Genomic DNA, 15,646 nt, shown 5'->3' with positions numbered 1-15,646 from the left:
GAAATCTTTCCCAAGATACTATCTTATTGAATTATCATGTCCCTTCTTTCTCTCCTCTTCACAGCAAAACTTTTGAAAAAAAATTTATATTAACTGATAATATTTCCATTTCATTGCTATCGCTCCTTCACATGTTCTGATTGGCTTCAATTTTACCTCTCAATTGAAATTATTTTCTCTATTGTGAACTTTATATTTTTAAGTTATTCTTGTGACAGCCTAGTTTTGGGGAATCCTTGTGAAAGGAATTCTTATTATCAATGATGCTTAGCACATCCATCTAGGTGGTACAGTGGATAGAGTGCCAGACCTAGAATCAAGAAGACTCATCTTCCTGAGTTCAAATCTGGCCTCAAACACTTACTACCCATGCGGCCCTAGGCAAATCATTTAACCTTGTTTGCCTCAGTTACCTTACCTGTAAAATGAATTGGAGAAGAAAATGGAAAATTATTCCAGTATCTTTGCCAAGAAAACCTCAAACTGAATCATCAGTTGGACCCAACTGAAATGACTAAACAACATGCTTAGCAGCATACAGTTACTTCAAAGAGTCAAGTAGGGAATAGGGATCCTTCCAGTTTCCATTGAGTTGGGCTTTCTAAACAATATGGCATGCTATTTCTCAGAGCCAACAGTAAACACTTAATTTTGTAAATAAAGGCTCCGTCTTAGTGCTCAACCTCTTTGGCCTTTCTGTAATATTTGACACAGTTAATCATACAGTCCTTACTGATACTCTAGCCTGCTTCCAGTAATAGTGCTCTGGTTTTTCTGTTTGATCACTCTTCCATAGTGTCTTTAACCATTTAATCTTGGGCTTCTTGATCCGTTAGTTTTGGAGCTTCCAAGGCTCTATATTTAACCCTTTTCTCTCTTTATGCTATTTTCCTAAGGGATTTCATTCTTTCCCGGGTTTTCAATTAGTGTTTTTATTCAGATGATTCCAAATCATCCAGATTCCAGACCTTCAGTTGAATTTTTCCCTTTATCTCCAGGCCCACATTTTTAACTGTCTACACAAAGTTTCTACTAATGGATTACTCATCAGTACCTCACATTCAATACATACAAGATTGATAATCACCATCTTATTATTATTATTATTATTAGAACTTATCCATCTTCCTAAATTCTCTATTTCTATTGATGGTAATAATTGTCTTCCCAATCATCAAAGTTTTAAGTCTCATAATAACCTTTGACATATTTCTCTTTATGCTCTACTTCCAATCAATTGCCACTTCCTTAGGATGTCATCTTGATGATAGCTCTCTAATGTTTCTCTCCATTTACACTGGCACCATTTTAATGCATCTTTTTTCAATGAACCATTATAATAGCCCTCCTAACTGGTTTCTCTGACATTAGTCACACTTTTTATAAGTCATCCTGCAGCAAAAACACTCTCTCTGATGCATAAATTTGAGCAGCTAGGTGACACAGTGGATAGAGCTCCAGACCTGGAGTCAGGAAAACCCGAGTTCAATTCCAGCCTCTCACACTTACTAGTTGTGTGATCCTAGGCAAGTCATTTAACCCTATTTTCTTCAGTTTCCTTTTCCATAAGATGAACTGGAGAAGGAAATGGCAAACCACTCTAGTATCTTTGGCCAAGAAAGCCTTTAATGAGGTCACAAAGAGTCAGACATGACTAAAATGACTGAACAATAAACCGCACAGATCTCATCATAACATAATACAATTGAAAGAACATTTACTCTGGAATCAGAGGCCCTCTGTTCAAATATTGACTCATATCCTTACTATTTAGCTGACATTGGCCATCATTTCATTTCTCTAGCCCTCAACTTCCTCATCTTTAAAATAAGGACTCTATGACCTGGTCTTCACTGGCTTTACATCTGTGATCCTATAATCATTCTCCTGATCATATTGCTTTGTTGCCCAAAAGTCTGCTCCGTGTCACCTACAGTATAAGAAATTTCTGAACCTCACATTCAATGCCCCCTACACTCTTCCTTCTTCCTACTTTTTGAAGTTCATTTCGCTTTCCTACCTTTTATAGACTCTATATTACAATCAAATTGTTCTACTCTTCCGGGGTCTTATTTTACAGTCTCCTGCCTTCTTCTACATCTTTATGCCTTTTCCTCTAAAGTAGAACACTTTACATTTTTGCTTGTTTACATTCTCAGGACATGTATCATGTGTTGTTTCTTCCATGAAACTCTTCCTGGCCCTTACCTACTAGCTGAAGGGGACTTCTTTCTCCTCAGAGTATCAAATTTCTTATAACATATCTAGACCCTATTTTCCCATCATCCCATTCATCCTATGCAATACTTATCAGCATGAGCATCTTATCCTATGAGATTGCAACTTAACTGAGGCCAAGTTTTGTTTGTGTCCCCAATACTCTGCATAGAGTCAATCAATAAACATTTATTAAACACTGACTGTGTACGTAGCATTGTGTAAAGCACTGGGAACACAAAAGGACAGTCTCTCCCCTTAAGAAACTCAGAATCTAATGGGGGAGTTAACAAGAAAACAAAGCTGCATAGACAGGCTCTATCTAGTCTAAATGGGAAATAATTAAGAGAAGGAAGATACTAGAATAAAGCAAGGCAAGGAAAGGTTTCCTGTAGAAGATGGAATTTATCTGGGACTTAAGAGAAGCCAAACAATACACTAGACAGATATGAGGAGGGAGAAAATTCCAAGCAAGGGGGAAGTCAGAGAAAATGCCAAGAGAGTGAGTACTTTGTTCCTAATGAACATTTGCGGAATTGAAGTAAAAAAAAGGTCTTCCATGGTCATCCAGATGACTTCCTTGAAGCATAAATCATCTCTGATAAGAAAAATAACCCAAATAGCAAGCATTTTTAAGAGCCTACTAGATATCAGGCACTCTGCTAAGATGATCTCTAAAGTATATTCTGATTTTAGTTCCATTCCATATCCAGTTTATGAGTCAAAGCCTTCAGTGATACATATGACATATATATAGATATAGATATATTCATTTTTAATCACACATACCCTACCAAATATATAATCTTCTTATCAGTCTAAAGATAAATGTTAATGAAGAGAAAAAAGAATTAGAATTATTTTCATGTTAAAAAAATCTTCATCTCCCCAAGTACCCTACCATTTTTTGGCAGTCTTTCGTCTTCAGTTAATCTCTAATCATTCTTGGATTTGTTTATGTTTTGTTTGTTTTTCCTGGAATTTACTGCTTCCTTCTCACTAGGTTTTCAGTTTTTATTGCTGGACATCTCTTTGATATAGGGCCAACTTTGATGTATATAACATGTGAATGGGAGGAGGCAGGGGGAAGAAAGTGTGCACATTTTGCAAAACGAACCAAGAATTGTAAAATCTGCAGGGCCTCATGAAATTTCAGTTGTAAGTTAGTTCTGTTTCATGGAACAAAATGGATACTACACATTGCCTTTCTGGGTCTTTCTTGACTTACCATACACCAAGAAGATCTGAGAGAGAAGTTTTCAACTCAATGTATCAAAGCTCAAAAGGCTTTCACAGATGTCATTTCATTTGTTTTTGCCAAATTCTTGGCAATTCCCCATGCACTTACAAACACTATGAAGCTCGTAAGTACATTATACTAAACTTGTTTGAATTGGATAGGATAATCAGCAAAAATGACACAGTGGTATAAATTAATCTTTACAGGGTTTTTAATTACTTTAGGAGAAAGATTATAAATTGAGTCACCAGAAAGGTTAAAAAACTTGTTTCCATCAAGAGTTTGTTGTAATAAAGCGAATGGTTGTTTTGGTAATCTTAGTCACTTCACTCACATACTGAAATGATTTTAAGGGGAAAATAAAGCATGTAAAGAACTAATTGAAATATAATAAAAACCACTTCAGTATGTTTGATTCTCAGAAATCTAACATATTATACAAGAATTCTGCATTAGTTTGTTCACCAAAAAAAGGTCCTATCCCTCCAGGTCTGATACTACCACAATCTCTCTTATTTAACATGATCATATTTTATTTAACATTACTCCTATCAGACTGAATTATATAAGTATTGGAAATCTTGACTCACTATTTTCATAAGTCTATTCCTTTTATTTTTTCAAATGCACATAGAAAGAATTTTCAACAATTGTTTTCTGATATTTTGTAATCCAAATTCTCTCCTTCATTTCCTTCCTTCCACACTCTCAAGATGTTAAATGATCTGAGACAGGTTCTATCTCTGCTGTCATGCAATCCATATTTGCATATTCCCCATGGGAACTAAGACATATATCGTACATATTTTAAAAACTCATGAAGGAAATAAAGTAAAAAATGGCATGCTTCTATCTGCGTTTAGGCTCTGGCAGTTCCTTCCATGACTTCCAATTTCCTATTTCTGTAGAGTCATGAAGACTATTGAACTGAACATTCTTGCTTCTATTTTTCAGGATCCATCTCTTCCTTCAAAGGTCAACTCAGGTAGCTTTTCCTTCTTAAAAATTTCCCTTTTTAGTATTAGCTAAAAAATAGTATAGCTGCAAATTATCAAATTTTCTTATAGCGTTTTAAGTGAATTTTTCCTTTGTCTCCATGACACCTTCCTTGTTTTTCACTTGTCTGTGTAGATGTCATATCCTTCTCTGTAGGCTGTGAGCTCCTTGAGGGTAGGACCTGTGTCACTGTTAGTTTTATATCACAGAACTTACCAGAATATCTTGGACCTAATCAATAGATATTGAATTGAATTCTCCAATATTCCCCCCATATATGTTTTTTATAGTAAGTTCCTTGAGGTTAAGAATAGTCTTTGCTTTTTCATATGTATTAGTATAATGCCCAGGACATATTATATTCTCAATTAATGCTTTTTTCCATTCAGTCATTTAGCAATTGAGGAATCAGGCTGCCTCGGTGCATTAGATTCAGAAGTTCCTGGTTTTAAGTCCTGTTTTTAATACTAAGGGGGTGACCATGGGCAATGCAGTTGCCAATTTGCATCAATGAAGGGATTTCCCACCTACCAGGAATTCCCAGCACCAATGACAATATGATCCAGACAACAATAACAACAGAGCCAGGAATCATTTTAAAAAATTCCCATTTGGTTATACTCAGGGAAGAAGAAACTCATCCAGTCACACATAAAAGACAGATAATCATACTGAAAGTTGAAAAAGACCTTGGCAGTCAGTGGGTCCAGTGCCTTCATTTTAGAGACAAAGAAAGATAATGAGAAATGTTGAGTGTCTTGCTCAGGGGCACACAGCTAGTAGAATATCTGAGTCAGAATTTGAATTCAGGTCTGCCTGAATCCAAGGCTAGGACAGTAACCATTGTACCACCTATTTGCCAAATCAATGAAAAAAACTTAAGAAATAAAAGGAACTTTCATCTAGAACATAAGAACCAATGAGATATTTTCTTGAATGTCTTCTTTTTGCAATAGTCCCCAAAAGTGCAAAAAGGTGAGAGAAGACTTAGTATATGCTATAGCTTTTAAATAAATTTGGAATCTAGTTAGCCCAAATTCCATTTTAATCCTATCAGATATTTTAGCATACAGATGATACAAGTGGTATATCCTCCACAGATGATACAGTAGTATATCCATATTTATGACTGCATAATAATATGCATATTATATGTTATATATTATATTCTATAATGTTATATATTGTATATATAATATTATATATTGTAAATAAATATATATATATATTTAAAAGGAGTTGATGGTTTGAATTTATCATTTAATTCACTGCAGAAACTCATTCCCTTTGAGGCCAGCAAAACTATATGGTGCTTCCTTTGTTTGATATAAGATACAATTCTTGAGAGAAGGCAACAATGAGACATAAAAGCAGACACTTTATCAAGAAAAAAGAAAATGACCATGGAAGATTGAAAAGGGAAAACAAAAGAAAAGGAGACTAATAAGCAGGGTTAATGACTAGCAAGGAGTAGTGGAAAAAAGTCTTCTCAAAAGTAATAACAGCAGGTAAGACAATAACCCAGATTTATATCAAGTGGGAATAGAGCTGTTAGCCCGAGCTAGAATTTTGTACATAGACAGGGGAAGAAAAAGAAAATTAGGTGCTTAATGCCTACATAGTTCAATCCACTAAAAACAATATAAGAATTCGGAAAAGAAAAGTCAGGCCAACTTAATACATTTATTTAGTCACCTTGCAAGAAATGCAAGCAAATAAGTTTTCAGGAATAGGTATTAGATAAGGAAAGTTTCTTTTACTGAAATGAAAGGAGTAAAAGGTACAGAGTAATTCTGCCAAGAAGCAAAGTCATTTATGGTAGAAGACACATTTTTTACAAGTTGTAACCAAATATTAAAAATTACTTCAGGCCATTTGAATTACATTAGCCTTTTTAAATTTCTTTGTCAACAAAGTCTACATAGAGTTTATGTTGAAGAATATTTTCAAAAAAGAGATATAGTTCACTTCCATTTTAAAATCAAGAGGTGAGAACCAATGAAATTCAGGTCAAGCTGAGATGATAATTGTTTACAAAGACTAAAAAATGCTTAATGAACATACACACACACACACACACACACACACACATATGAAAGCAAAAATAAACAAATGGTTCTGACCATTGCATATAGAATTAAGAACAATACAGATTTTGAGAAAGCATAAAGAAGGAAATGATATCCATTTGCACAAATTCATAAAAAATGAGATGATGAATGTTTAATTAAAAAATCGAAGACCTCAAATTTTGCATAAAAGTAATCAAATGTCCAGAAATGTGAAAAGATGTGCCCATTGTCATAGAACTAATGAGGACACAAGCCCATGTCTTCTGCCTCCAAGCTTAGTTTGCGCTTTTCATCATAACACATATTAATTTCAATTAACAAATAGTTATTATGCACAGAATGATCTGTGTGTGCATATGCTTTGGGGGCAGAGAGATAGATGGGGGTAGAGAAGCCAGCATAGTCCTTGCCCTTAAGGCTCCATGATACCACAATGCCTAGAGCATGGGGCTTGCTGTCAAGAAGACTTAAATTCAAATCCAGGCTCATAAATCTAATAGCCATGTAACTTTGAGGGACTTCTCTACCTCTGTATGCCTCAATTGCACCATATGTAAAATGGAGATGATAATAATAGCACCTGCCTTTCAGGGTGGTTGTGAGGATCATATAAGATAATAATTGTAGAGTACTTAACACAGTGCCTAGCACAGAGTAAGCTTTATATAAATGTTAGCTATGATTAAGGGAGCTTACTAAAACCTGATACCCATATTCACAATGTAGAGTAGCCCATTTTATCAGCAACAGAAAAGCAAAATGCCTTAAGAAAATGTAAGCACAAAAAGATCTCTTCCAGCTGGGAAAATAAGAGAAAGCTTCATGGAAAAGGGAACCACTAATTTAGCCCTTGAAGGGATTGATTTAAGCAGTCAAGAACATGAGGAGTTTTATTCCAGGTACACAGAAAATCCTATACAATTACTTGGACGCTGGAGAGAGCAAGAGGAGATGAAACAACAACAAATAATCCTATTTGTCTTAACAAAGAAAGTACATGAAGGGAACCAGGAGAAATCAGCCTGGAAACTAGCTTGTGACTAGCTCTCTCTGGGTCTTGAAAGCCAGCTGAAAGAGTTTGTACTTTATCCCATAGGCTGTTGGGAGCCACCAAAATTCTGGAGCAGAAGCAAATCAGACACTTGCCTTGAGAAGATGATTTTGGCAGCTGTGCTGCGACTTGAAGGATGGAGAGAATGGAGCCTGGAGACTAATTAGAATGAAATAAGAGCCTAAATCAGGGTAGTAGCTAAGGAAGTTAATGAAGGGGATGAGACAGAAATTATAGATCTAGAACAGACAGTGATTGAATGTAGTTGTCCAGGAAAAGGAAAATTGTGGCCAGAAGGTCAAAGAGAGCAGGAAATATACAAAGAAGCTACCACTGAGAAAGAAAACTCATGGTTCTAGTGGAAAAGTCAAGTAGAGATATAAAGCAGGCAGTCAGAAAGTGGAACCAGGCTTCACAGGCGTTTGGGCATTCAGAACTTAAGGCTTGGATCTAAATAGTACTGATAATAGAAGTTATGAGAATCAATGAGTAATAAGTCAGCCAGTCAATAAACATTTATTAAGCACCTACTATATGCTAGATACTGCTACACATTAGATTAAGGAAGATGGGAGGACTAGAAGGAAAAGATAAACAAGAGAAAAAGACTGGGAACAAAATTGGGACAGTAAATGACATTTTATTTACATGTATTATTTCATTCAATCCTCACAATAACTCTACCTATGAGGTAGATACTGGAGGTATAAAATCTCCATTTTACAGATAAATAGACTCAGACTCAACAAGGTTAAATAACTTGCCTAAGATCACACATCTTGTCAGCATCAAGGACAAGTCCTGAGCCCAGGTCTTCCTAACTTTCAATTCAGCTGTCTATCTTCTACACAATGTGTCCTCTAAAATAGGGAGAATGGGGTAGGTGGGTAGCTCAGTGGATTGAGAGTCAGGCCTAGAGACAGGATGTCCTGGGTTCAAATCTGGCCTCAGCCACTTCCCAGCTGTGTGACCCTGGCCAAGTCACTTGACCCCCATTGCCCACCCTGACCACTCTTCCACCTAGGAGCCAATACACAGAAGTTAAGAGTTTAAAAAAATAATAAAAATAAAATAAAATAGGAAGACTAACAAATGAAAAATGTCACTGATGAGAGTAAAGGAAGTATCAAGAAAGAAAATACGTGCCAGAGGGTTACATGCTATAAAAATTGCCAACAGAAAAAAAAGTGGAGAATTTAAATTAATTTGGATAAATTTAAGATATAATGAACTATACAGCATCTCTTGCTTTGGATGATACATAATAATCTGTGGCCTTCTGTTCTATATAATGTTCTCACCTTTTTTACTTTTATTTGTCTCAGTAATATCAGTAAGACCAGTGATGGGCAAACTTTTTAAAGAGGAGGCCAAAGGAAAGGAAATGCTCATCTGTTAGTCTGTTTCTAAGGCAACTCTTTCGAAGTTTCATTGTATTGTATCCTACTCTTGTATTCGTCAGATGAGGAATAATGTCATGGGGCCTGATAGAATATTTCAGGGGGACACATCTGGCTCTCCTTAGTTTGCCCTTCACTGAGTAAAACTATATTTGCGGGGGGGGATTTCTAATATCTGGACAGTTCTTTAATTTAATTAGTCTCTCATCCAAATTAATGGCAGGGAAAATGCATTTAAAACAGAATTTAAATCCCAACTGATCTCCATTTAAAATAGTTCTAATTACGACCACTTTGATTTTCTAATTGCTGTCTTTATTTTGAAAACTTTTAAATTTTTCTCCAAAATCAACCTGCAAAAGAAGGTAACTGAGATAAGTTAATCTTATTTTGAAAATTGGTACTCAATAAATATTATTTAATATTTTCTTTTAAGAAAGATGCTCTGTTAATTCTCTTTACTAAAATCAAAACAAAACAGAGCAAAAACAAAAGCCATTTTTTTAGTGAGAAATTTGTTTTCTCACATCAAATCAAGCAAAAAGAAAGGTATCTCTCTACAGAGTTGTGACTGCTTTTTTCTGCCATGTGATCTCCTAGTAATCACAGAATAAAACACACTATTGATATTTCAGTGAGGAGCATCATACTCTGGCTTCACCCATCGATCAATCCATCTGTATTCTTACATCCTTGGCCCCAGGAGGCAGAACTAAGAAGTTGCAAAAAGGGAAAGTTCATCTCAAAGTGAGGGAAAAATTACTAACAAGTAAAACTGCCTAAAAGTTGAATGGACTACCTCCCTGAGTCTTTGGCTCTTTATCAGTTAAAGTCTTTAAATACACCTCTTGTCAGACATATCAGAGAAGGGATTCTTTTTTTTTTTTTAAATAAAACCCTTACCTTCCATCTTGGAGTCAATACTATTTATTGGCTCCAAGGCAGAAGAGTGGTAAGGGTAGACAATGGGGGTCAAGTGACTTGCCCAGGGTCACACAGCTAAGAAGTGTCTGAGGCCAGATTATTCTAGGCCTGGCTCTCAATCCACTGAGCTACCCAGCTGCCCCCTCAGAGAAGGGATTCTTTCTCAGGCACAGGTTGGAAAGCATGACCTCTGACACTCCCTCTGATACTAGAATTCTGCAGTTCTATGATCTGTGATCCCATCAATCCAGATGCCTCCTCCTTTGGAGGGGATCCATACCTTTTGCTCATCCATGTCTTTCCATAAATTCTTTCATTTGAGTCTGATTTAGGTTGACTCAAATATACCAAAGGACTTTCTCTACTCCAGAGATTCTAAATTTTTTAGCATGATGGACCCTTTTGGCAGTGTGCTGAAGCCTATGGAGCACTTCTCAGAATTTTTTTTATGCATCAAATAAAATATATAGGATTGCAAAGAAAATCAATTGTGTTGACATATGAATATTCCTACATAAAAATCATTTCCAATATAAATACAAACATGCCAAAATATTTTTTTAAGTTTTTTGATCTCGGGTTAAAAATCTTAAGCAGGAGGGGCAGCTGGGTAGCTCAGTGGATTGAGAGTCAGGCCTAGAGACGGGAGGTCCTAGGTTCATATCCAACCTCAGACACTTCCCCGCTGGGTGACCCTGGGCAAGTCACTTGACCCCCATTGCCCACCCTTACCACTCTTCCACCAAGGAGCCAATACACAGAAGTTAAGGGTTTAAAAAAAAGAAAAAAATATCTTAAGCAGGCTAGATGATCATATCAATCCATTTCAAATGAGTATAAGTTTCTCTGAAGAGTTTTTAAAGTGTTCTGAGATTCAGGTTTGGATTAACGCAACACATTAAGCATTTGGAGGATCTAACCATTGATAGAAAATCTTTCTATTTGGACCCTGCACTGCCGAAAGGCCTGTGATTTCTATCTCCCATCAAATATAAGTGGCAGACACATTGTTGGATGAGAAGTTATGAGGCTGCAATATTTCCTACTGAGTGAAGTACTTTTTAAAATGAATGGTTAATTAAGAAAGCCAGATCTTGAATTTCCTATACTTTTTAATTGGTTATAAGAAAACAGTGGGAATATGGTTTGCTATGCAAAATCATTTGGAGAAACCTAATTATTCCCTCTTGGTGCTTTGATTCAAGATACCCTTGATACATGCATAGAGGAGTTTCCTAAAGATTAAAGGGATAGGAGGTAGGAGAAAACGGGTATAGAGGTCTGTAGATTTGAATGTGTTCGCATTTATTTTTCTAAAAGTATCATCTGCAGAATTTTCCATCCTTTAGAATCTTCTCTGTCTTTGAGAAACCTTGAAATTGGATCCCTCCTACCTTTAAAATTGTATTTCTTCCAGCACAAAATTATTTTCTATGTATGTGGTTGAACTCAGCCTTTCTTCTTGACTTAGTAACTTCTTAGGAATCATGATTACTTTGACAAATGTTCCTCAGGTTACTCAGGCAGCCAGGTCCAAATGCAGTAGTTCTACTATTACTGTCAATAACAGTATGCTCTGATACAGTATACATTTCAGATAAAACATAAAATCAAAATGCCTCGCCTATCTTATTAGATTGTTCAGGTTTAAAATGATGGTGTTGGGGGCAGCTAGGAGGCTCAGTGGATTGAGAGCCAGGTCCAGAGACATCAGGTCCTGTATTCAAATCTGGCCTCAGACACTTCCTAGCTATGTGGCCCTGGGCAAGTCATTTAACTTCCATGGCCTAGCCCTTACTGCTCGTCTGCCTTGGAATCAACACACAGCACTGATGCTAGGGTAGAAGGTAAGGATTTTTGAAAAATAAGTAAATAAAATTATGGTGCTGATTATAAGCTCCTCTTGGATTAGGATTGTTTGATTCATCATGTTCGTATCCCCAGTTTCCATCAGAGTATCTGGCATAGAGTAGACAAAATGTTTTTTGATTTATTAATTTATGATAATAATAAAAGTAATAACAATAGCAGTCACCATCTTCAACAGCTCAACAACAGGTTTTGGCCATTAGTCATAAAAACCACAAACCAAAACCACCCACTTCAGTTTAGAGCAAAGTTCTTAACATTCTTTATAACATTTATCTCCTCAGTAGACTAGTGAAACCTATGGATCCCTTCTCAGGATCATGTTTTTTTTTAATTGATTAAAAAAGACTCAATTTAAATACAAGGTTAATGAAAATAAAGATGTAATTTCCCTCCCATGCAGATGTACAGAAATCTAAACACATCCATTGATCTCCTTAAGTTTCCCTGGACACTAGGTTAAGAACCAGATGTCAAACTTGGTCCTCAGGCTCTCATCAGACTAAAATGTAATTGAGAACTGTTTAATAAAATAAAAATATAATGCAAGATATACAATGTTAATTTGTAGTTTTCTTAATCAATATGCAAATAGTAGAGATTCATTTCTATTTTTATTTTGACTCCATTGTTTTAGAGGATTTGACCCTGTATCAGTGGAAGAAGGACCTTTACTGAAGAAATCACAGATCCTTAAAGTATTCAATTCCAGTCACAATTTATTTAAAAGGGTATTTCCTTTCTTTTTTTTACTTATTTCAATTTATTTAGAGTATTTCTATCAAAAATATCAATAGTATTTTAAAATATTACTGCAATAAAAAAAAAACTCCTAAAACTAACACAAGACAGCACCTTTGTTTCCTTACCTTCACTATCACCACCATGATCCTTTGGAGGGGTTGATTTAAAACCCAGTTTCTCTCTTGCTTTTGTGCGCACCCAGGAAATTTCATTGGCAGATGTTGAAGAACTCCATCCACATGTATCAAACTCAAATCCACAAAACTGACATACTATGGAAGGAGAAAAAAAAGCTCTTCTTTTTATAAGGGAACAACAAAAGATCCTAATTCTACCACTGGTTCAATTTGGGTAAACTACTTTGGTTCTAATTACTCAAAAAAATTTTAAAGGAACTTATTTTTATTTAAGTAATTGTCCATGTCAACAGGGAGCTATTCCTCCTCCTCCTGGACCTCATTCCTTTAACTCTCTCATGTTGTAGTTGCCATCATGCTAAGAAGAATATCTTCCTCCCCTCCCCGACTTCCCCAGGTTTGGAGCTGTCTAACCTTGAAGACCAGGAGAGAAACTCATAAAAGTGGAAGCTCCAGAAAGAGAAGGAGCAACAATCCTGGGCCTTGCCTTCCAAGCCATTTTATTTTTAATAAATTAGACAAATCTCCACTGTATCTATTGAATGAAAGAAAGAAAGAAAAAAAAACTCTGACAAACTTTAATAAAAAAAGAACAAAAACACACAAACCCTGGAGTTTCTCTTTCCTGAAATAGACTAACCAACCCCACTAAACCCTGAATCCTCTCATATTTAAAAGTTCCCTACTTGGCGTGGGATTGGTCCTTATATAGACCAATCCTGTGCCTGGAAGTAGGGGGCGTGGTCTCTCCATAGCACAGCATTGGTCCCATTCCAGACCAATGACACAACAGGAAGTAGGCATGGCCCCTCCCCAGCATGGGACTTGTCCATTCACGACCAATGGAAGTAGAGAGGCTGGGATTGGTCTAATTCCAGATCAATCCATGCCAGGAAGTAAGGAGTAGGGACCCCTGGGGCATGCTGGGAGATGCATGGGGGAGAGGGAGGAAAGTGAACGAGGTAAGTGGTGGAGAGACAGAAAATATATGAAATGAACATGGGAACCAACAACCTTGCATATGTAGGTGATAGCCAATGTGTAAAACATGGAAGCCTGTTATACTGCTAATCTATTTAAGATGGCGTTATCCATGTGAAAGACCCTAGAGAATGATTCTGGGGAGACTGAAAAACCATACTTGCACATTCTTCAGTGTCCCACCACTTGTTGGGGGAAATTTTTTTCTATTGACTGCAAAGCTATTAGTTTCTATACAAGGTCTGAATCAGTATGGGTTGAGGCTTTTAATACATTCCTCTCAAAGAAAGCAAAGTGAGTCTTCACTCATAGTCCATAAAGGGAATAGGTTTAGGACCTCCTTTTCTCTATTCCAAATTCCCTCCTCTATGAGATCTGTGACTTCCCTCAGTCTCTTGGGACTTCCCACTCCGGAACTCCCTTCTACCCAGTAGTCTAATCTCCCAATGTTGAGTTCTTTCTGGGTCCTCCATTTTGGGGTAGGACGTAAGCCAGTTGTTCATCATTCCCTTCCCTGATATGCTTCTGAAAGTCTAGCCTTCATCACTGTGCTCCCACTAGGAAATTCTTCCTGTTTCCCCCACTTTTCAGCTCCCTTCTATATGTTTTCTGATTCTTCTAAATTCTAAGCCCCACAAGGACAGGAACTATCTTTATTTTATTGAATTTTCTTGATTTGTATCCCCAGTGTTTAGCATGGTGCCTAGTATATAGTAAACACTAAAGACATATTTTGTTGCCTTCCTGACTCTTTGGCATTTTGATTCATTCTTTTCCATTCTAAGTTCAAGTCTCTCTGATATGGTCCATAAGAATTGAGAAGTCAAAGAATCCAACCCAGATATTACACTCCTCACAGCACTGTGGCCTCTAGGAAGATAGAGCAATTATCACAACAGTGGCATTTGGATGCCAGCCCAACAGAAGTGAGGCTATGATAAAGTCTTTGGCCGTAGAATTGGTGAAACCAAAGTTAGACAGCAACTGAGCTAAATTGTGAATCTAATCCTCTTCCCCTACTCCTATGAGACTGAGATGGTAGGAGGAATTTTATCCCAAATGTGTTAGGGAAAATGTATGGTGTTTTTTTTTCCGACTATATCTTAGAGGTAAATATTCCTTTATAAAATCTAAGCTTATGTTAGGTAATTAAATTAAACAGGATAATATCAAATGGGATGATATCTATAAAATAGATTTAGCACAGTACCTAGCACATAGTAGGTGCTATATAAATGCTTATTCTTTTACCTATACTAATAACTGTATACCTGAAATTAGGAAGAAAGGATTAGTGAGAAAAGGGGCATCTTTAAACCCTGGGTGCCAGAAAACATTGGGCTAAGAGGAATGATAGGCCTGACCCTGAGAAAGTAGGAAAATGGTAAGCAAGCTAAGCTCCAAAGACAAGGCACAGGTGACAGAAGGCCACCTACGGATGGTAGAAATGAAGAGGTCTTTCAGAACTTTTCTCTTTCCCAACATCTGTGCAACCATGAAATAATTGAGAATGGGAGCTCTTCCTCCTACTAGTCGCTTCCCAAACTGGGGCTTACCCTAGGTTCTAGGCCAGTTTCAATCCATTTGATGGCCAAAGGAATGACATGACAGGAAGTAAAAGCATAGAGGAAACAGGAGAAGGAAAGAGGAAATCAGTCAACTCAGACTAGGAGAGGCCATTTAGATTGGGTTTTCCTCTCTTCTACATGCCAGTTAAGTATGCTGCCTACCTCTGACATGATACTAATCTTGACAGGAAGGTATATAGGAAAAAAAATGGAGTATAAGTCTATCTTGTAACAGCAGAGCAGGGTAAGCCCACCTCTCCTCACTCTCAGTTTTCCTATCTATTAAATGGAGTCATATCACCTTGCTGCAAGGAGTGAGAGTATGGAGATATTTCTATGTATTTTGTCAGTGGGGAGAGGTAACTTGATAAAGGAATTTCCTCCAATTTCTCTGATGCAAATAAACAACTCAGAGGTTTTAATCTCTGTAACACAAACCCTGTTGGC

General features: G+C 36.7%; 1 protein-coding gene across 1 annotated transcript in view; it reads right to left on the bottom strand.

The window, feature by feature from the left end:
- Positions 1-15,646, bottom strand: part of MALRD1 (MAM and LDL receptor class A domain containing 1) — an 892,965-nt gene that overhangs the window by 812,007 nt on the left and 65,312 nt on the right. The window contains 1 exon segment of the mRNA XM_044678926.1: positions 12,639-12,785. Coding sequence (XP_044534861.1) covers positions 12,639-12,785 — 147 coding nt within the window.

The sequence above is a fragment of the Gracilinanus agilis genome, chromosome 5, assembly GCF_016433145.1.
Source record: "Gracilinanus agilis isolate LMUSP501 chromosome 5, AgileGrace, whole genome shotgun sequence".
Lineage (NCBI taxonomy): Eukaryota > Metazoa > Chordata > Mammalia > Didelphimorphia > Didelphidae > Gracilinanus > Gracilinanus agilis.
Note: the sequence above shows the minus strand (reverse complement) of the source record. Positions and strands in the feature narration are given on the sequence as shown.